The sequence below is a fragment of the Colletotrichum siamense genome, assembly GCF_013390195.1.
Source record: "Colletotrichum siamense strain Cg363 chromosome Unknown KSG_Cg363_contig05, whole genome shotgun sequence".
Taxonomy (NCBI): Eukaryota; Fungi; Ascomycota; class Sordariomycetes; order Glomerellales; family Glomerellaceae; genus Colletotrichum; species Colletotrichum siamense.
In genome coordinates, this window is record NW_023501018.1 from 174,840 (window position 1) to 195,334 (window position 20,495).

Consider the following 20,495-nt stretch of genomic DNA (forward strand, 5'->3'; position numbering starts at 1 on the left):
ACGACGATAGCAGCGAAGACGATAGCAGCGACGGGGATAGTAATGACGACGGCGACGATGGCGGCGGCGGCAAAGAGTAGTCGCTCTAGCACAGGAAACTCAGGCGGTCCCTAAATCTGGCTCTACAACATGGTTCTACATGTGGCTCCACAGTCGTGTCGCATTCTCAGCAAGTCTGTCTCAATGTCTTAGAGATATGACATGGCCTTGTACTTTTTATGGCATCATCTTGGGGGCTGGCGCGAATGCAACCGCTTTGATATCTTACTTTTTTCAACTGGGCTGCAGCCGCGGCTGTTATGCACTGCAGAGTGATAAAACAGGCACTAGAACGTCTGATTGAGCGGCACAGCAAATCCTACGAGGTATTTCTGTCGCCATCGAGCGCGGCTGACCTGCATGAGGAGTCGCATTACGCTGACCAGTCAGATGCCAGTTTCGTTTCAAGCTGCCTTAGTTCATAGACTTGCCGGCTAAGACGCATGGATGGCTAGAATCCCAACAAGAAGCAAGTATCAGGCCATCGGCGATGATCTATCACACCTCCAGGTTGGGTGGGACGACGTTTGACTTTATTTCCCGATGCTGAGCGAACCGACTTCGCTTTGCTTTTGGGCCAAGGGCGCTGGATTGGGATCAACATTGGCACGTCGACGCTGTACGGATACGTACACTGAATTGGCGACAGACAAGGGTGACATTGTTCAACGTTACATCAAGAAACCATCGATCAATTTCACATTCACATGGAAAAGTTACGAAGCACAAGGATTAAGTGAAAGACTTCTGTAATTGCGAACAAATGGCCCTGCTCGGAGCCTTTCTATAATATATATACAAGTATCATAAGATCGTATGCATCATAATGTGGTATCCTGGTTGCATCCCGTGCAAATGCGCTTACTGGACAGCGACGGCGGCGACGCCGGTGCCGTAAGCGATGTTGGTAACAGGCTGGTCCTTGAGAGCGGTCGTGACGCCGAGACCGCTGGGGCAGGAAGCCTGGTTGCTGACAGCGAGGTCGAGGTTGCAGAGCTCGTCAACGCCCCAGGTGCAGGCAGAGTTCTGAATGTTGTAGAGAGCGTAGTTCTTGGCGACGAAGCTGTTGGGCTGGGCCAGGCAGGAAGCAAGGTAGTTCATGCTGTTGGCGGCAGAGAGAGGGAATTTGCCGTTGTCCTTGAGGAGGAAACCGCACTCGCTGGCGGGTACGGCCTCCCACTCCATGGAGATGGGACCACCCTGGCTGGGAGCCTCAGCGGCGCCCTTGCCGGTGCTGAGGTAGTTCCAGGCGTCGTAGGAGATGTCGTAGGCACCGCCGGACTGGTCGATGCGGAGCAGGTGGACGTAGCGCTCGCCGTTGGTGACCTTGACGCAGATGTCGTCGCAGCCGACGGAGTTGGGCCAGTAGGCGACGCGGTTGGTGTTGATCTTGCAGCCAAGAACGCCGATGGAGGAGGAGAAGGCGTCGTGGGGGGTCATGCCCGCGGTACCGGCCTTGCCAGAGTCGCGGATCGGGATGGAAGCGGCGGAGACCAAGCTGGCCGAAGCAGCGAGGATGGTGGTGAAAGCGGTAGCGAACATATTGGCTGTTGTTGAAGTGGAAGATGTGAAATCTGAATCTGTTCCTAAAATGGGTCGGTTGCCGGGGTTGAAAGCTCGAGATCGAGGTATGAGATTCTTTCTCAGAAAGACTGGATGTGGTATGCTTGCAAAGGAGTGAAGCTAGTAGTTGGTATCAAGGAGTGATTCCTGATCTGTAGAGCTTTCGGTGCCGGCCGAGGGAGTGACTGGAGGAAGAGAAGAAAGAGTAAGGATGGTTGGTTGGTGATCAGAACAGAAGCATCCTGGAGAAGATGAAACTGGGGGAGCTTATATATGAGAGTCCCATGTCTGCAAAACGAACGGATGGCAAAGCTGAATAACAGCGTTGTACCCAGGGGAGATGAGATGTCACCCACACGGACGACGAACCAGAGTCCAATGCTCGGTCCATCTACGGAGACCCACGCAGCAGGCGTCGGCGACTCCACAGCTACGCCGCAGTCGATGATGACGGTCGGCTGAAATGATCCTTTGGGGGAAAAGTGAGATTGAGAGAGTCAGCGAGGGCCGAGGCTGTGGGTGCCTCCCGACCCGCAGGCGCGAGTCGGGTCGAGCTGGTCAATCAAAAAGTGCCAGGAATCTGACAAGCAAGTCGTGGAACCACTGGAAACGTCCCTGACGCTGCGGTGATCCATCGCAACATGGAGAAACAAGGTCACAAACAGAGTTGTCAGAGCCCTAATTGAGGGGGTGGAAGAGCGCAACGCTAGGCCGGGAACGCCCCTCGAGAAGGTTGAGTTTTCAAGCCCATTGTGAACGGTTTCGGGGAAATCAGCCATGAGGAAACATGGCCAAGGCCCAAGAGGGAAAGGAGGATGCGCGCTGTCAGGGGTGAAAATCGCTCATGGGTCCCCTTCGGACGACCGAATAGAGTTTAGTGACAGGAACCGCCAGGAACCAAACGTTCTTTGGGCGCCGGACAAGGGAGTGCCCAAGCCCCAAAGGAGCCGAGGGAAGGCCTAGTTACTGTTAGTACGAGCTAAAGGGGGACCAAAGAGGCGGCACAGCGGGGGCTACGGGAGTCAGGAAAGGTGGTGGACGGCACGGCACACGGGAGTCATGTTGGTTTGCGTGGTGCTTGTGTGTAGCTTGCCCTAGGCACGCACGGTAGTGGGTTGTTGAAGGGTTTGCTGAATTGTCGGTGGACGGACGATACAAAGGATTCATGGGACGGACATGGGATGGCGATGGGACGGACATGCGTGCGATGTGTCATGTGCTCGTCCGCCAACAGACACGTTTGCATGTCGCTTTTCCCCTCTACTTGGGCTGACGGGACGGCGGATCAACGACGGCACAGATGGATCATGCAGGTACACGGCGCACCGCTCAGCGGGAAACAACGCAGAGAAGCAAGGAAAAAAGCCGCGGACGAAACAGAGGGCCTGGAGTGAGCGTGGGAACCTGACGCCACGCGGTTCCAGCCCTGACGCTTGACTCGGCGCGGAACAGTCGGCGGGCCACCCGCAGAACCGGACTTGCTGGTCCATCCAGTCGGAACGAGAGAATTCGCATCCAGAAGCCTTGGAGCAGCCACGACAACGTAGCTTTGCAGCGATCGTCAGGGCGGATTTCTCAGAAAGATGCGGTGCAACCGTACTTTGATACCAAAGGAAGTAGACTTTTCCTCAGAAACCGCTCCCACTGGTCCACGGCAAGTCCCACAAGGCTCCAAGCCTGGGCGCCTTTTTGTGCCAGCTGTTATTTTGCTTTTTGCTCGTCAAAACTTTCCAAGGAACCAAGACACCAGGTCACTCTTCCACTTCCAAGCCACCAAGCACATGGCACACGGCACAGCTGAGAGACTTGGTCGTGTGGTACTCCCCGCTTCCTCTGCCCAGTTCTCCCGTCCCGCCGCCAGCTTCCCACGCCGTCAGCCGGGCAGAAAACCTCTCGTCCCAGCGGTCCTGATGGATGCGTGACGGCGCGTTGGCGTCATGTCGGCAGCTGGCGATGGGTCTCACGACGTTCTGGCCAAAAGTGCTTGCAGCTGTATCCATCCAGCGGAGACGGCCGGCTTTCGCCAATGGGATGAGCCGCATTGTAAGAGGGCGCAGCAAAAATTGATAGGCCGGTACTTTTATGTAACGAGAAATGTCTTACAGTGGCGTTGCTCAAAGGCGGCAACCGGTATGCAACCGGTAGAAACGCCAGGATCTTTTGGATTCCCCTCACGAGAATTTTGCGATTTCATTGTTCATTGTCAGTCTGCAAGTTTTTCTTCTCATAGTCGCTCGCAATAAGTCCGAAAGATCTTACAAATTGAGCGATTTTATGTCCGTACCTCTCCCGACACTGGCACTTGCCGAGACCCGTGAGGAGTTCTAGCCTCTGTGCCGCTCGGCTTCCCAAGATCCGTCCCGGCAGCGGAGATGCCTCCGCCGTGCGGTCTTTTGTTCACCATGATTCAGTCGACGTCGGCAAATCTGTTTTTGAGCGCATATTAGTCATAATCGTCAAGATCTTGGATCGGGCAGATTGTTCACCCGCTGGATGCATGTGATGATGCTTAATAAGTACTTGTTCATGAATCTTATGTCATCCTATCAGTAAGCCTGGTGGTACATGCATGATATCTGTCTCTTAATTAACATCAGCAACTGCGAGTGGCGACGCCCGCGTTGATGGACAAGTCAATGACAGCAAACATGCCATTTCCCCGCAACCAGTAGAAACCGCGTTGTAAGTGACACGCTGCAGATTCAGACGTTAGGATGCGGGGATGGCAACAATCGGAAATCCAGAGTCAGAGGTTTCACCGCAGAGTGTCTCAAAGATAAAGTCTTGTGTCCCAGTCAGCTGGACTGAAGCGCGGCATCACAGCATACAAGGGAGAATATGACACAGGACTTTCGCCTAAACATGCCAGCTTGCAATTGTAAAATCCAACAAACCACCCACGACGAAGAGGCCTTCGGGACTTGTGAGTCAACCCTCCACAGCAAGGTCCCTGCAACATACCATGCGAAGGATCAAGGTCATGACTGTATTTCAATTGCGCCATATAAGATTAGTGCCGAGAATCAAACAAAGAGTGCGGACTTTCTCACCTTGGTCGTAAGTCGGTCGAAGCCTTCGCTGAGTGTGACACTGATGTGAGAGGTTCCTCAGTAGATAGGCAGACTACCCAAAGACCAACCCATAACTGAGTGTACTAGCATGACTTGAAGATCATCCTCTAGGCCGTGGCGCTTCAGAATCTCAGCTAAAACCTGCATGATTCCGTCGACCTTTCCCACGGTCAGGCCATCATAAGAGGCGCCGACGGTAAGCGCATTAATACTAGAACCCGTCTTCAGGTCTCCATGAGCCATTGTGGCTATGAGGAGGGACTTGGTTTGAAACTTTTCTTCCAGTTCAGTACCAATATCTTTGTGAAGTGCTGTTCGCACGATGTCGACTTTGTCCCTGATAGAAACAGGGAGATTGCCAAGTATGATATCCCATTTGGGATCGAGTGGGAATGATGCTGCAAACGTTCCCATCCAAGGACCCCTTTCGACTGTCATGGCTTGATCTGTGGGGCTGGGGTTGGGCATGGTGAAAAGTCGTGACAGGTTGTTGTTGAGTCCCGTCAGCAAAGGACTGATGTGAGGGAAGATGTACTGTGGAGTAATTCGTGGATGCAGAATGGCTGATAGATGTAGGAGGGAAAGAGTTGTGGTTACACGTGTTGCAAACGACGATATTTATGGTCGTTGACGGAGAATCGGATAAGACACAAATTTAAATTCACACGCCACAAGATCTTAAGCGCATGGATTGTGTCTGCGGACTGCCCAGGTTCTCAGTGCACTACGCTTCACGTGATGCGTCACATCATATTACGACAGCAGATTCTTACCGCATTGCAGGAAAGTTTTATTCTTTTGGGTTCTCGTTAATCCTGAAGTATTTGTTCGGAACTTATCTGAGGAAAGTAGACGGCGTCGTTTATTAGCAGACTGCGGGTGGGGGAGAGACACGTGCATCCATTCCGTAAAGGTGTCAATACATAGATGGATTTTCATCGTCTTTAGAATATTTCTTTCACCGTGAGAGTCATACGACAGTCAACAAGGTGCGCCTCCAGGCGGCGAACTGCGAAGAAGAAAAGGTAGAAGGGAAGAAATATTCATCGTCTTTGTTGTTTACACCAAGGTGGCTAAAAATTGACTTAGATGCCCACAATTATCCGTGCCATTGAATACGCAAATGATAACAGAGTCGGTGTTCGGTTTGATGACACCGCTCAATACTCTGAGCGACGAACATCAAGACGAGGACTAAAGCTCTTTATCACGTGGTAACTAGATCTTCCGATTTCTCAGCTCGCTAAGTTATGAATATCTGGTATCATTAAAGGCCCTATTCAATATTATATAGTGCTGAATTACCGTTTCCCGGTACCACGGGAAGTCACATTCCGAGATAAACAGATCTTCTCGCATTTCATTTAGCTAAATCATCTCAGGTCAGTTTCATCACGACATCCTGTCTCATCGAAGACAAGTTGAAAGTCATTTGTAGAAACGTGGCATGCCACAAATCTGTGTATTATTGTCCTCGGGTATTGTACGCTAGCGTTGTCTGACTTTGACAGGTAGAATTTGTACAACCGCACTTTGAAGGCGCTTTCGTTCACGCTCCGAGTTCTCGCTTCAACTTGCTCCCTCAATTTTCCGATACTTCAGCCAAGTGACTTAGTTGGAGCAGAAGGTGGCGGCAATGGTGATCTGGCAGTGTCCAGAGCAACAGTCGCCGTTGCTGGTGCAGGGCTCTGTTTCAAGAGATAATCAGCATTTGTTCTCGCGAACATCTACGACCAGAAATCCAGCCGTTTTGGGTGACAACAGGAGAGCTTCGAGTATAATTCAAGAATCACTCACTTCCACCAACGGTGCAGCGTTGCTCCAAGATCTCAGCCACGGGAGCGGCAATGGCAGGAACAGCGGCAGCCAGGACGGCCAAAACAGTGGTGAGGGTAGAGAACTGCATTTTTGCGAGTTGGCGGTGATGAGCCGAGAGAACCGGTATGGGGATTTGATGAAGTATCTTGAGCTTGATTGAGCGAGAAGACCAAACTCGATCACTTGGCGCAACAGTCCATCATTTATAGGCAAACTTGCTGATCCCACCGGCGTGAGGCAACTCATTCTCGCGGAAAGCTTCCCAGTTCCAAGCTCACCGCCAGTGGGATATCCTGTCGATCACATCTCATCTAATCTTATCAGATGAACCAAACCCAATGTTGAGTCTGTCTCCAGAGCGGGGTTGCCGGTGGTATATAGCAGTCATTGGCTGCTTCGATCATTCTGCATCAAGACTGATATATCGGATGCTCCTTTGGGATTACTATGATGCATCGACCGGTGGGATACCGAGGGGATGAACCACTCTTATGCATAACCGACTCGGAGTTCCCAGATCTAGCAGGTGCTACCCACTTGCCGATGTCAGAGATCTTGATCATAAGGGTTCTCAAGGAGACGAGAGTAGTAGGCCCCTGGTCAGCAGGGTCAGAGAGTGACCCGAGCAGGTAACCGGAAGTGCAAGCGCTAGGTAGCCACAATTAAGCTTATTCAATGATATTTGCAAGGATGTTTGCCACCCATCTGTTTTCGAGGAGCCAGTCGTTGGGTATCTCGGCGTGTCAGAACAACTACATTAATCAACCATGACCAACTGTCCAGCCGATCTCCCATTCGAAGTTCTAGCCACAATCACCAACATGATTTGATCCCTTGGGACCTTTCCAGGAGTCGTGTATTTCTCCATCACAGGTTCCCGCTCCAACTCAGCTTGCCAATCCCACCTGTCCCCGTCGATCTCAACCGGGGAAGACAGCTCGCCATTGGCATATACTTGGATGTTTGCGGTAACCACAGCAGGATCGCTCGCACGAACCGAACCCCTGATCAAAATCTTTCGGATCTCCAGACCTATTCCAGAAACATTCTCTACGTGGAGGATTTCGATCCTCAAGTCCGGACTGACGCTTCCGCGCAAAGATCCCCCGGAAAGCTGTACAACGTCGGTTTGCAGCCGAGGCGTGGCTGGGGGACTTTCTCTGCGTCTTGTCGCAGTCTCGTATGCATACGCATATCGAAGAAGATCACTATCACTCCAGCCCTTTCCAGCAAAAGTCAGGCCAACGGGCATTTTTTTGTCAGATAGAGTCCCCATTGGCACCGTCACCGCCGGCACACCGAGGTGCTTCATCGCGCGATTGCCATTGGAATACTTCACGCCATCTTGCAGCGTATGCAGCATTGAATCGCGCTTCTCCTCGGAGTCAGCCCTTCCGACGTCACCATTGGTAGGGAAGACGAGGACGTCGAACTTGTTCTCGTCCATCCAATCCTCCAAGTCTCTCTTGCGGGCGGCCTCCAAGGCTACCAACGCTTCGGCACATCCGGGCAAGTCCTGGATCTTTTCGGGCCGCTTGCGAATAAAGTCAATCATCTCCTCGTATCGCACGTGATTTTGTTGCTCGGTGAACTCTGCAGGGTCATCCATTGGCGCAAATCCGGGGTTGATCTTTCGGCTATCCACGGTCTCTAGGCGCGGATAGGCTGGGTCGTTGTTGTACTTGAGAAAATCATCCCATGCGGTGGCAATCATTTGGCATCGCTCGGTATCCATCCACGTGTCTGGCATTCCCGGCACGTTGGCGGCCTGTCCTGGGAAGTCCTGCTTGGAGTAGTTTTCGACCATGGGAAAATCCGTCTCAATTATGGTCGCCCCTAGCGTTTCCAAATCGGCTCGAGCCTGTTCCCACAGTAGACGTGTGGCTTCTGTACAAGCTACCGAGTAGCCGGACGACGTCTGCTTTCCGATGTAGCATCTTGGAACGGCGATGCGTCTGCCCCTCAACGAGTCAGGGTCCATGAGATTGCTGTAGCTACGAGGACGAAGGTCTGAAACCTGGGGGACAGGAACAGTTGTTTGTTCCCGCCAAAAGTCGCCTCTCGGGTTCTTGTCGTCGACGACAATGACATCCAAAACTTTGAGTATATCTGCCACTGACTTGGTGTAGGGTACGACAACGTCACAGGTGGGATACAACGGCCAGAGTCCTCGAGAAGGTATGAGCCCTCTTGAAGGGGAGTAAGCAACGAGAGCATTGTGCGAGGCCGGCGCTCGACCTGATGAGACGGTTTCGCTGCCAAAGCTAATGGGAGCAAACGACGCCGTGGTAGCCACGCCAGATCCGTAAGATGAGCCGGAAGCGAAGCTGGTGCAGAGGTATTCCGGGTTGTAAGGGCTGATAGATCTGCCGTAGAGGCCTCTTTGACTGCCACCATCAGCCATAGGTGGCATATTAGTCTTTCCAATGAGCACGGCGCCAGCCTCGCGTAGAAGCTTCACGACTGCCGCGTCAGATGATGAGACAAGGTGTTCGAAAGCTGGTGAGCCTGCGGCCACTGTAAGACCCTTGGCTTGAAAGCTGTCTTTTATGGTGAAAGGAATGCCTTCGAGGGGTCGCGGCGGCTGCCCCGAGGCTCGGTAGGCATCTGATGCTTGAGCTTCTTCAAAGACCTTAGGGTTGAGGACGCAGATCGAGTTGAGGAGAGGGCCTCGGCAGTCGTATTTTCCAATGCGATGTAGGAAGCGTGCCACGAGGTCAACACTTGTCAATCTTGTCGTGGACAGTGCATGTTGCAACTGGCCGATAGTTGCCTCCGTGATGTCGAGAGTATGCAAGAATGTCATCTTGGTTGGTGCCGGTGATTTCAACCTGAGCAAACGAAACAAGCGATTGCCGATGATTCAAAGGGTCCGAAATTGGAAATGCAACAATTCTTAGCCTTGAGCGAAAGATTTCTGCCAAATCACCCATTTTATACGGCATCTTGAGCGAGTCTCTCGCGAAGCCCAACTGATGTTAGTGACTGGGAGGGAATGTCGAGACGATGTCGAAGCTGAAGGTGGAGACGAGGGAGGGAAGGTCGAGCCGGATTTGGGAGCGAAAATGCCCAAATCGTGCTAAACACCACCATCCACAGCCTCTAATTGGTCAGCGCCGATTCCCGAGTCTCGCGAATTTCCGCGCACCGCTACTTCGACCCGGAAATATCCATCGATATCGGGACGCAGTCCGAAATGCTCGGATTCACCCATACGACCGCCTGTTTGATAAAGGCTGATACGATTGTTCTGCGGCAATTTCAAGTGTGGCTGCGCAGCTCCGTGAAGTGGGCGGCGCAACTTCACTCAGTGGGCCATGCATGTCTACATCAACGCCGTCTTCAGCTATGAGGCATGTACAAGATTTTAGCGGTTTTGAGAAACATGACTTAGGATCAAATTCGCCAAGTCGAAGAATCGTGTGTTAGAAGTAGAGCCATACGTGTAGATAAGAGACATAGCCAGTTTCCGACAGACGAAATGTCGGCTGCGGCTGTGGTTTCGTGAATGATTGCCTAAGAAGATCCTTCCATTCTCTTGTTCGTCAACGAAGCCTAGATCTTGGCTGCTCACGAGAAGACAACCTATTCTGCGTCGAGTCTTCAGTAACATCAGGTTTGATTTCAGCGTAGAACCGACTTTTTTCCGTTTTAGGAAGTAGCAAGTCGTTGCCGTCAATCCACCAGATCGTCGCGCTAAGGTGTCAGCTTGCACTCCATTATCTCAAAAAGGCAACAAGCCTTTCCCATAGCCACATAATTCCTAGCCTCTGAACTGTGGCATTGTCCAATCAGCACAAGTCCGAGGCTCTCCAGCCACTGGACCGTCTAGGTAGCCTTCAAACAGAGGTCAAATTACGCATGCCAAGTCTTCAGCTGCCAGGCATGTTCCAACTCGTCGACAGAAAAGCTCCATGATATTGATGGCCAAAGTCCGCTTCACTTCACGTCATCAGCCCTACAGATTACCAACCCTAGTGAATGTCAGCATTCAAGCATGGCTAAGCAGCGCTGGCTGTGTCTATCAGCGGCAACTGCGGGCGCCAAGCAGGATGTCTTACCCTGAATAATACCGATAGAGCTTTTATCCAGCAGGTATGCTGACATCGGTGGCTTCCAGGTTGAAGATAAAATAATTGCCGAACCCCCTCCATCACAGGTTCTCGATTTGCAACACGCTACTCACCACTAATTCATTAAATTACCGGTAGTCTCTACATCAAATCAGTAGCAAACCCAACGAGCATCATGCCATTTTTGCAAAAGAGCGACGAGCCTCCGCCAACGGGGCCGCCATGCGAAGTCCTTCGCATCAACAAGCGCTTCGGCGGCGCCCAAACGACGATCGACCGCATCGACCCGGTCACTGGCTTCGCGACACCATTCTACATCCTACACAACAATGACGAAAAATCCATTGCCGTGATCCACGCCGATCCCCGCGCACAGCAAATGTCAGATCAGGCCCTTGCAACAGCACAACGGCACTCGCTCTCCTCAAAGATCGATGTTGTCTTTCGCGGCATGCCATTCAAGATGAAAGGAAACGATCTAGGCATGGGGCACGATTTTGATTACATGGGCGTGCGGTACAGCTGGAGGCTGTCGAGTTGGACTGGCTCCACAGGGACAATTTTCATGGAGGATGCGAATGGGAGGCTGTTGGCGAGGTGGAAGAGGAAGCCTGACGGGAACGGAACGAGCCCGACTTTTGAGGTGTACGTGCCGCCACAGAGTATCGATATGGACATGGTGATTGTGACGGGGTTGGCTTCGATTCAGTATTGGGTTAAGGAGAAGAAAGATACCGTTGCAGTAGTGGGGGATCTTCTCGGGGCGTCGTTGTGATGACACACGGAGTTATAGTTTTGTTTTCCAGTCGTGTCATCTCAGATGTTCATGGCGACTCGCAACTATTGAAATTAATCAGCAAGGTTTCCGATCTTCAGCATCTGTACTGGATTGCAGAACTGTGGAATTCACGTCAGGTTTAAGCCCAAATTATGAGCACCAGTAGGGTGAGAACAATTCTTGTAACAGTTGAAAGATCTATCAACATGTTCTTTGAATCTCAAGACATCCACCGTAACCCATGGTACTTATTACCGGTTTTGAAGCTTGCTTTTGCCAGCATTTCGTCCCATCTTCCTCCGCAAGGCCCCAGAGGTCTTATCAGCAAAACAGGAAGGCGCACATCTCGACATTATTTCACAACCTAGGTCGCTCCTTCTCTTCGATACTCTAAGCGGTTCGACTGAAAGCAAAAGTTTGCTCTTGCCCTTTCCCATCCAACCCTTGCCCCCACAAGCGTTTCCTTTCTTTTCCAAACCTCTCACTCTCCAGTCTGTCGCTCCCACAACCACGATAGCTTCAAGCAACCTATCTTCTCGCACAAGCAGTCTCTCCTTGATCTTCAAGCTTCCAACGTCGCTCTTCATTCATTATTCTTTTTGACATTCTCACGTCCTTACAACCTGCACAATGGATACCTATTTCGAGCGCCTCTTCACCTTCCACACCACGGGCTCAGAGTCTGGCGACGGCGAGGGCATGAAGTGGCCCATCAACACCCTCCGCCCCGAGGACATGGCTGGAGCAGGTTTCTACTACACCGGTATCGAAACCAAGACATCTGACAGCGTTACCTGCTTCTCGTGCCAGATGCAGGCGTGGAAGTGGAAAAGGAAGGACAACCCTTTCACCGAGCACTCGACAGGCTCGCCCAAGTGCGAGTACGTCACCACCCAGCAGTTCGACGACCGCCACAACCTTTTCCTCATGGAGAAGGAGGGCAAGAAGGCCTCCAAGCAGAGCAGCCCTGACACCCTGGACGGGCCTGCCACTCCCCCCGAGACGCCCACCAAGCCCAAGACTATCAGGAGACCCAAACGCAAGATGGCTATGTCGCCCATCGTCACTATCTATGACAGCGCTCCTGCCGACAACCAGGCACAGAATGCAGTTCACCATGACACCGGCAGGCAGCCCGTTGAGATTGCCATCACCGCGGGTAACACCAAGTTCACCATCCAGGTGACCGATGTCAGCCCCAGAGGTACGTTGATCCGACATATTACTCATTCGACACATCGCTGACATGTACAAATAGGCAACAAGCGTCTTCGGGTCGATTAGAACGTTGAAGTCGCAACTACTTCGCCTCATTTCTCGTTGAATATCAGGCGGACAGTGACTGATCCGCGCCACTTGCTGAAATACAGTCAGTCACACCACAAGACCTCGTAAGGCAAGAAGAGCAAGGCTGACTTTTGCGCAACAGGATAAACGCATTTACACTTGTCCACGACGCGATGCGGTATGACGACATTGCTCAATACATTTGCTAAGATATCACACGCCTTCCCAACCAACTTTAGGAGTCGCGGGATCGTTTCCGGTTTGCTTCCAATGAACCACACGACACCCACACCGGTGGTTCGAAACGGAGGAAGAGGCTGTACCACAATTTCTACTTACACACTTGCTACGGTCCACAGGACAGATGTTGAGGATATTGAAGGATTTGACTGCACGTGGTTGAAGGATGCGTGGCAAACGGGAGGAAAAGGAAAATCATCCGTCGAGTCACACATTCGAATAGCTTCTTTCCAATATCACTCGCTTCCTAGCCTCAGATCCCCAAACCTGCGTGATGTCGAAAGTAGATGTGGCGAATGGTGTTCGCACCTGTCCCATGATGTGCGGTGAGACAAGCCCGCTCAAGACCCTCTGCGCAGATGCGGTCAACCCAGGCAGGCGACACTGACACCGCAGGCGGCAGCCACGTTGCCAAACTCACACAGATCAGCATCCTCAGTCTTTAAATTTACGATTCAAAGTGAAGAAAAGATTCGGAGGCTTGTGGGGTTGCGGGAGCTGACATGTAGCAAACATGCCTCAGACGTCAAACGACGATCGCCAACCTCACCGAGGGGGGCACATTTTCAAAAGCACATTGCATGCGAATCCTCCAAACAAGACTTGACATCCTACCCGCCAATCCCCAGGCTTGAGCGACATTCAACCAAGCAGCGGACGCCTCACCAATCCGCCCGCCGCCCATCCTGCCTGATTCAGCACTTTGAAGTCGGGCTGTACCACACACACTGGAAGCAGACGCGGGGAAGTAGAAGTAGAAATGGAAGTATCCGTACTAAGCTACACCTACCTCTCAGCGAACGAATGACAGAGACCGGCGAGGTCCTTCGGCCACTTGACTTGCGGGCATGTGGTGTGGTGCACCGCCGGGCGGGTGCGTGTGGTTTGCTTGTTCGCGCTACAGTGGAACCCGCTGTCAGGGGAGTGGAGGGCAACGGCCGGCGGAGTTTTTGGCTGCAGTGTGCTTTTGTCGGGTGCCTGTGTGGCTGCGGCGCGGGAGCGGGAGGTGAAGTGGCTCGTGACTTGACTGCCGTGCTGCGGCCGGGGCGGCGATGCGGCGGGCAGATGTGTGTGTGACTGTTTGAGAGTAGGTAGGCTGACAATGTTTGATGATGCCTAGACATATATAAATCACAGGCCAAGGTCGTTGAAGAAATCATCTAGATCTTGAGGCAAAGAGTCGAGAGAGGCAGTCATCAGAAAAGTCGAAGCCACAAACCACCAAGAAACCATCATCAACCACCACCAACAAACGGGAAACAACACACAAAAAACAATGACGACCGTCAGCCAGACATACCGACACGGACGCTCGGGGCGCAACCCGCTCAGGACAGTCTGGCGCGAGACGTACGAGGTCTGGGACGGCGTCTGCTACGGCGTGGGCAAGGCCTACTTCAAGATCACCGGCAAATGGTGATTGATTGATTCGCGCGCCGCCTTTTCTACAGCCATACTTTCGGGGGGTCTACGGGGGTCGCATACGCAGATTAATTCGCCGAGACGAGATACACGAAAAAAAGGGCTGAGTGGAATCAAGCATTTTTTGGTTTTCTTGTTTTTTTGGGACATCCCTCCCCCCCTTCTTTGACGATCGCGAACGATACGATACGATGGACGGACGGTGCGACGACACGAATGACGGCGGCGGGACGAACGCTACGCTGGGCAGATGAAGATTGACAAGATGGAGCGTCCACCGATGACGTCGGGCACTGGAACCGCAAGCACAGCAAGCACACTGTGGACAACGACCAAAAAATCTCGATCAGCGAGCGACTGAGCGCGACCCCATCAACTTGACACGGACTTGAGGGGCGGCCGTCGTGCTGGCTACGGGGGGAGACCCAGGGGCTGGTGCTGGTCGGCGCATGGAACGAGACGTCGGGTGAGGCGAGGCGGCGACCGGGGATTCCGCTGCGAGGAGGCCGCGGGAGGAGCGTTTGGTTCGAGGGAGGTTCAGCGGGACGGGTGGGATGAGGAGCTGAAAGACTGAAGGCCTGAGATGCAATGCTCAGCTGTGGTTGTTGTTGACGATTTGGATTGATTGAAACGCGGTGGTGGAGGGGCGAAACGCGGGTTTGCCAATAATAACAGCGTCAACCCGGGCAATCAGGGGGAGGCAGTAGGGACAAACGCGAGACTTTTTCGCTTCAGAGTTTTGGCGGGCTGGGATGAACATCAACGGGGCACAGCACAGGCACTGCCGGAAGTTTGATAAGCAATGCCAGAGATGGGGATGTGCGATGGATTTATTTTGGAGACACGATTGGTTGTTAACCTGTGAAGTCACAGAGACAGAGGATAGATTTAGAAACAAGAAAAACAAGCAATGATGAACATGTCGACTGGAGCAGGATTGTTGGATGATGGTGCTGCATGGCAGATGAACAAGTGTCGGTCGGTCCACTGAAAGACCACAATTATCGATTCAAAGTCACGGTCGTGCCAGGCCTGGCAGTTGTCTCTGCCTTGCACTGAGAACTGGACTGTAGGCAGTGAGTGGACTGTGAGCATGAACATCAAATTCCAGGTGGTGCCAATGAAGGCGGGTGACTTGTCGAATCGGGTGTGCTGGGCCAATTTCGGCTCCACTGGACGTCTTGTTTGGGCTAAAGCGCGTAAATTAACTTAAGGTGGCCCCAAGAAAAGAGAGTTAATTGACTCCCGCCGCCGTCACTATTTTTGTTGGTATTTTATTTCTACAGGCTGCTGCTGCGCACTGTACGTTTCTGACTCGGGTGGCCTGGGTGGGATGGTCCATGGATGGATGGATGGATGGTGGTTTCGTCGGAGACCTTGGAGGCCGTCCTGCAGTGTGCCTCGTATTCTTTTGGGGGTTGATGGCATTTCGATGTGTTGCTGCATCGATAATCGTCATTCTGCCTGACTTGGACTTGGGGTCGTCTGGTCTCGTCGTGATTGCGCTGAACTTTTCCCAAACTCAAGGCCAAAGTCTAAAATACGAAGGACGAGTGTGCAGTAGGGCTATGCAGCTTGGCACAGTAGCGTGCGTCGTCATAGAAGAACGAGATAGCAGGTCACCACTCACCAAGTATAGCGCAAGACATCGGACCGGTTGGTTCGAGGTTGATGGATGGATGCGCGATGGACGATGGGTGGCAGTTGGACGTGTGGGATGATTGGAGGTGGACGTCCGTGACAGTGCCTGTGGACTGGACCGAGATTGGAATTTGGCGCCAACGGCCCCTCTGTGAATCTCGCAAGCACCCAGACATGGTCTCCTCAGTGGATGGCGAGGAGTGGCTGTGGTGCAGGTCTACGGGAGATCTGGACCGTCCGTCGGCAATGTGTGTTGTGTTGTTGGTCTTTCGCAATGTTTGGTTTTCTTGGTTCGGCCAATGTTTGCATTGCCATTGCATGTGGTTCATTCTGATGAAGTGCCCCCGGGGGGAGTTAGGGGACACAGGGAAGGCAGACTGATGTGGAGCAATATCCGATGGCCGTATGTTGATTGTAATAATGATTGCAAGGAGTGCCGTCGGCCACTGATTTCCCATTCGACGTGTGTTTGGCCGAGCGGCCTTTGGCTGATGAGTTCGCATTGGCAGCGTTCTCCAAGATCTTGGACGGCCTGAAGGGGAGACGGTGTCGCGCTGGGCAGCGGCTGGGCGGTGGCAGCTGAAATGAGTTTGACTTTTTCAGCGATGTGAAGTCTGGCAGATGGAGGGGCGGGTTGACAACGGGAGTTGGGGTCTTGGGGGGATAAAAAGAGGCGCAGAATGGACGACAAGAAATGCCAATGCTTGGGCGGATTGATCTCTTGGCGGTCTTGACGCCAATTAAGTAGGCAGACCGTAGATGTTTAGATCTGTCGATGGTGAGTCGGTGCTTGGCGGCAATACTGCGGTAGCTTGTCGAGTGCTACTTGGGTATGGCGAAGGCAGGCGGCGGAAGTGATACAGAGGACTATTGGCGATGATTTACCGTTGGACCGTGACGGGCGGTACTCGATGCCTGCATCATTGACCGGAGGGATGTGCGATGATGGGTGGATGGGTGGATGGGGTGGTGGTGGGTGGTAGGGGGGCCGGCGTCCGTAGGTCCCGGTCTGGGAAAATCAGCCGCTACTCCAGGCCGAAGCTCACCTGTGTGGAGATTGCCCCTATTTCTCGCCATTTTGGCTAACGGCCTTGGGGGGAGAGCAGAGAGCGGTCATGGCATGGTGGTGTTGATGGTGGTGGAGAGGAAGAGGAAATGATGGCTTGTTAGCATTGTCCGTCGCAAATGGTGTGGCAGCCAGATAGAGCGGTATGTCGTCCGTTATGTCATCCGTCATTGCTGACCGTTTGCACACTGTGACGCACTGTGATGGACTGTGGCAGGCAGGAGGCTCTCACAGGCTTGAAACGAGATGAACCTGGCCTGGGCGGTTCCCGGGGGGGCCACTATGCAGTAGGTCTGGTCGGGAGAGTGATGCGTGATGCGTGACTGGGTACGCAGGTACCTCGTGATCCAGCCATGTCTCGCAGCGGCTTCAGGTACCATGTCGACCGCCTCAGGTTTTTGTGGTTTGTGGCCAATGGTCGCTGGTGTGTGATGCGATGCGGTTTCTAGAGAAGGGCTGAAGCAGTGAACAAGACAGACTAAACAGCTGCGCCTCCTCGAAACGTGCGACGACCGTTTGAATACGGGTTCCTTCCTGCCTTTAGCACCTTAGGTAAGAAGTAATTGGAATGGGATGAGGTGAGGAATGGGATGAAGAAGGGGAAGGAAGTAGACTCATCACTCACACTGTCCTTCCTTCCTTTCGCGCTTCCATCGCATCGCACCTGCTGCTGCTGCTGCACCGCTAAAGAAAGAAGGAACAGACACAGAAGACGAGGAAAGAACCTTCAAGCTTACCTGCAAGGAAGGAGCTAGTCCCAAAGTGGCACCAACCAGGAAGGAAGGCGCCCCTGGCCCCCATACCCCTGTCCGTGTTCCTGGCGCCTTCCCTGCCGCAACCCTGCAGCCTGCACTTGCAGTCTCTGGCAGAGGGCAGAGGGCCAGTTGCTGCACCTTGTTGCCCGCTGTTAATTCCACGTCCTTGGTGGTCTAGCCTGCTTTTCCTGCTGCTTGCCCAGGCACACCAGGCGATCCCATTTGGCACTTGCATCCTCCCCAATCTCTCTTAACTGGAGTCCTACCTTAGAGCAATGGAGGAGCACTGGGGCTGCCGGTGGAGGCGGGTGACGGGGGAGGGAAACGGTACGAGGATACGGATGGGCGCAGGACCCGCTTCGCCAAGATATTCCATTCCAGGGCCCGTTTCCAACTGCTTTTCTACCGTCGCTCCCTCCCTTCACATCGCCTCCTTCTTCCTGCTACTTCTCCTTTTCCCTCCCCCGTGTGTTTCCTCTAAACCGTCACTCCCTCAACAATCGCTTTTTCATTTTTTAGGGGAACTATTCTTTTTAGGAGAGAAGAGAAATATTCATTGCGCTTGATTCATCTTGCCGAATGTTGTGTCTCTGATCCCTATTCTTTTAATTTCATCACCAATCCAACCAAAAACTCGACTTCACACACTCATTAACAGAACTCGTTATTTTTCCACCATTTTCGTCGCGTCCAAGGAATTCTTCAGTCCGATTTGATTTAGGTCTCCGACGTCATCCACCCGACCGACGACATCTTCCCACATCGATCCCGACCACCGAACTTCCACCGCTTCACCAAACCAACCCAAAAACCAATCCGTCACAATGGGCAAAGTCGCTGCTGCCGTTTCCGCGGCCCTGTTGCTCGCCAGCAACGCCGCTGCTCTCGACCCTATCGTCATGAAGGTATGCCAATACCCACGAATCCAGTCCCTGTCCAGTCGCAGCCAGCTAACCCACCTCCCAGGGCACCAAGTTCTTCTACGAGAACGGAACCCAGTTCTACATCAAGGGTATCGCCTACCAGCAGGACACCGCCGCTGCCGGTGGTGAGTCCAAGACTGGCGAGTTCAAGGACCCCCTCGCCGACGAGACCGCCTGCAAGCGCGACGTCCCCATCCTGGCCAAGGCTGGCACCAACACCATCCGTACCTACGCCATTGACCCTACCGCGGACCACTCCGCCTGCATGAAGCTCCTCTCCGATGCTGGCATCTACGTCGTCTCCGACTTGGGAGAGCCCAAGACCTCCATCAACCGTGACGACGCCCAGTGGAACACTGACCTGTACACCCGCTACACCGCCGTCATCGACGAGCTCGCCAAGTACGACAACACCATCGGCTTCTTCGCCGGTAACGAGGTCTCCAACAACAAGACCAACACCGAGGCCTCCGCCTTCGTCAAGGCCGCCGTCCGCGACTCCAAGAAGTACATCAAGGACAAGGGCTACCGCTGGATGGGTGTTGGCTACGCTGCCAACGATGACGCTGATATTCGCGACAACTCTGCCCACTACTTCAACTGCGGCGACCAGGACACCGCTATCGACTTCTGGGGCTACAACATCTACTCCTGGTGCGGTAAGAACACCGTGGCTGGCTCTGGCTACGAGACCCAGGTCCAGTTCTTCAAGAACTACTCCGTCCCCGTCTTCTTCGCTGAGTACGGCTGCAACATCCCCGACGGTGCCGAGGGCCGTATCTTCCAGGAGACCACGGCTCTGTACGACACTGAGATGACCGAGGTCTTCTCCGGCGGTATCGTCTACATGTTCCACCAGGAGGCCAACGACTACGGTCTCGTCAAGGTTTCCAACGGCAAGGCCACCACCATGAAGAACTACGACGCTCTTGCTTCCCGCGTCCTGGCTGCTACCCCCTCCGCCGTCCAGATGGACTCCTACTCCCCCACCAACGAGCCTGCCGAGTGCCCCCCTGTCAGCTCTACCTGGGAGGTCAACGGCAAGGCCCTCCCCCCCACCCCCAACAAGGACCTCTGCTCTTGCATGGTTTCCAGCCTTTCTTGCACTCCCAAGTCCGGCCTGAAGGCTTCCGCCATCGGTGAGATGTTCGGCTTCATCTGCGGTGCCGACGCCTCCGCCTGCTCTGGTATCTCCGCCAACACCTCCACCGGTGTCTACGGTGCCTACAGCATGTGCAACGCCGAGCAGAAGCTTGCCTTCGTCCTCGACACCTACTACAAGAACCAGAAGAAGGCCAGCACCGCCTGCGACTTCGACGGCCAGGCCCAGGTCATCACCCCCTCCTCCACCAACGACACCTGCAAGACTGCCCTCGCCTCCGCCGAGGCCCAGAACTCTGCTGCTGCCACCGCCACCTCCCCCGTCGACTCCACCGCCAACCCCAGCTCCAGCGCCTCTGGCAACGCTGCCCCCGGCAACGTCTACCAGCCCCTCTTCACCTTCGGCTCCGTTGCCGTCGGCACCTACCTCGTCGCCGCTGTCGGTGTCGGTGCCGCCATGGTCGCTCTGTAAGCGATGCCAACCACTTGATGATTTGAGGAGGATCAAACCCGGGCGCCCGAGAAGATGTGGGCGACGTACTATTATGCGAGCGTGTAAGATATCCAAGCAGGGCGGCATCAGTTGCCAGCCCTGGTATAATACAGTCACGGCTCGACAGGATTACTCATTTTTATTATGGCATGAGAGGCTCTTTTGTGTATTGTCATCATCACATGGCGTTGGGACCTCGCTGGCAGCAGCTATACTCTGCTTCAT

At 53.5% G+C, this 20,495-nt stretch overlaps 6 protein-coding genes across 6 annotated transcripts; 3 read left to right on the top strand and 3 right to left on the bottom strand.

The window, feature by feature from the left end:
- Positions 1–900: 900 nt before the first annotated feature.
- On the bottom strand, positions 901–1,581 carry CGCS363_v007705 (uncharacterized protein; the record flags this gene model as incomplete). The annotated part of the gene is made up of 1 exon (XM_036639554.1): positions 901–1,581. The coding sequence occupies one exon, from the start codon at positions 1,579–1,581 to the stop codon at positions 901–903; it is 681 nt and encodes a 226-aa protein (XP_036494119.1).
- A 3,128-nt stretch (positions 1,582–4,709) lies between these two features.
- On the bottom strand, positions 4,710–5,141 carry CGCS363_v007706 (uncharacterized protein; the record flags this gene model as incomplete). The annotated part of the gene is made up of 1 exon (XM_036639555.1): positions 4,710–5,141. One exon carries the CDS (start codon positions 5,139–5,141, stop codon positions 4,710–4,712), a length of 432 nt encoding a protein of 143 aa, XP_036494120.1.
- A 2,107-nt stretch (positions 5,142–7,248) lies between these two features.
- Positions 7,249–9,297, bottom strand: gatA1 (Glutamyl-tRNA(Gln) amidotransferase subunit A 1; the record flags this gene model as incomplete). Its single annotated transcript, XM_036639556.1, has 1 exon — positions 7,249–9,297. One exon carries the CDS (start codon positions 9,295–9,297, stop codon positions 7,249–7,251), a length of 2,049 nt encoding a protein of 682 aa, XP_036494121.1.
- A 1,442-nt stretch (positions 9,298–10,739) lies between these two features.
- CGCS363_v007708 (uncharacterized protein) lies at positions 10,740–11,339 on the top strand (the record flags this gene model as incomplete). The annotated part of the gene is made up of 1 exon (XM_036639557.1): positions 10,740–11,339. The coding sequence occupies one exon, from the start codon at positions 10,740–10,742 to the stop codon at positions 11,337–11,339; it is 600 nt and encodes a 199-aa protein (XP_036494126.1).
- Positions 11,340–11,972: 633 nt separating this feature from the next.
- BIRC3 (Baculoviral IAP repeat-containing protein 3) lies at positions 11,973–12,626 on the top strand (the record flags this gene model as incomplete). The annotated part of the gene is made up of 2 exons (XM_036639558.1): positions 11,973–12,546; positions 12,601–12,626. 2 exons carry the CDS (start codon positions 11,973–11,975, stop codon positions 12,624–12,626), a joined length of 600 nt encoding a protein of 199 aa, XP_036494127.1.
- A 5,951-nt stretch (positions 12,627–18,577) lies between these two features.
- CGCS363_v007710 (1,3-beta-glucanosyltransferase) lies at positions 18,578–20,249 on the top strand (the record flags this gene model as incomplete). The annotated part of the gene is made up of 2 exons (XM_036639559.1): positions 18,578–18,658; positions 18,720–20,249. 2 exons carry the CDS (start codon positions 18,578–18,580, stop codon positions 20,247–20,249), a joined length of 1,611 nt encoding a protein of 536 aa, XP_036494735.1.
- Positions 20,250–20,495: the final 246 nt, after the last annotated feature.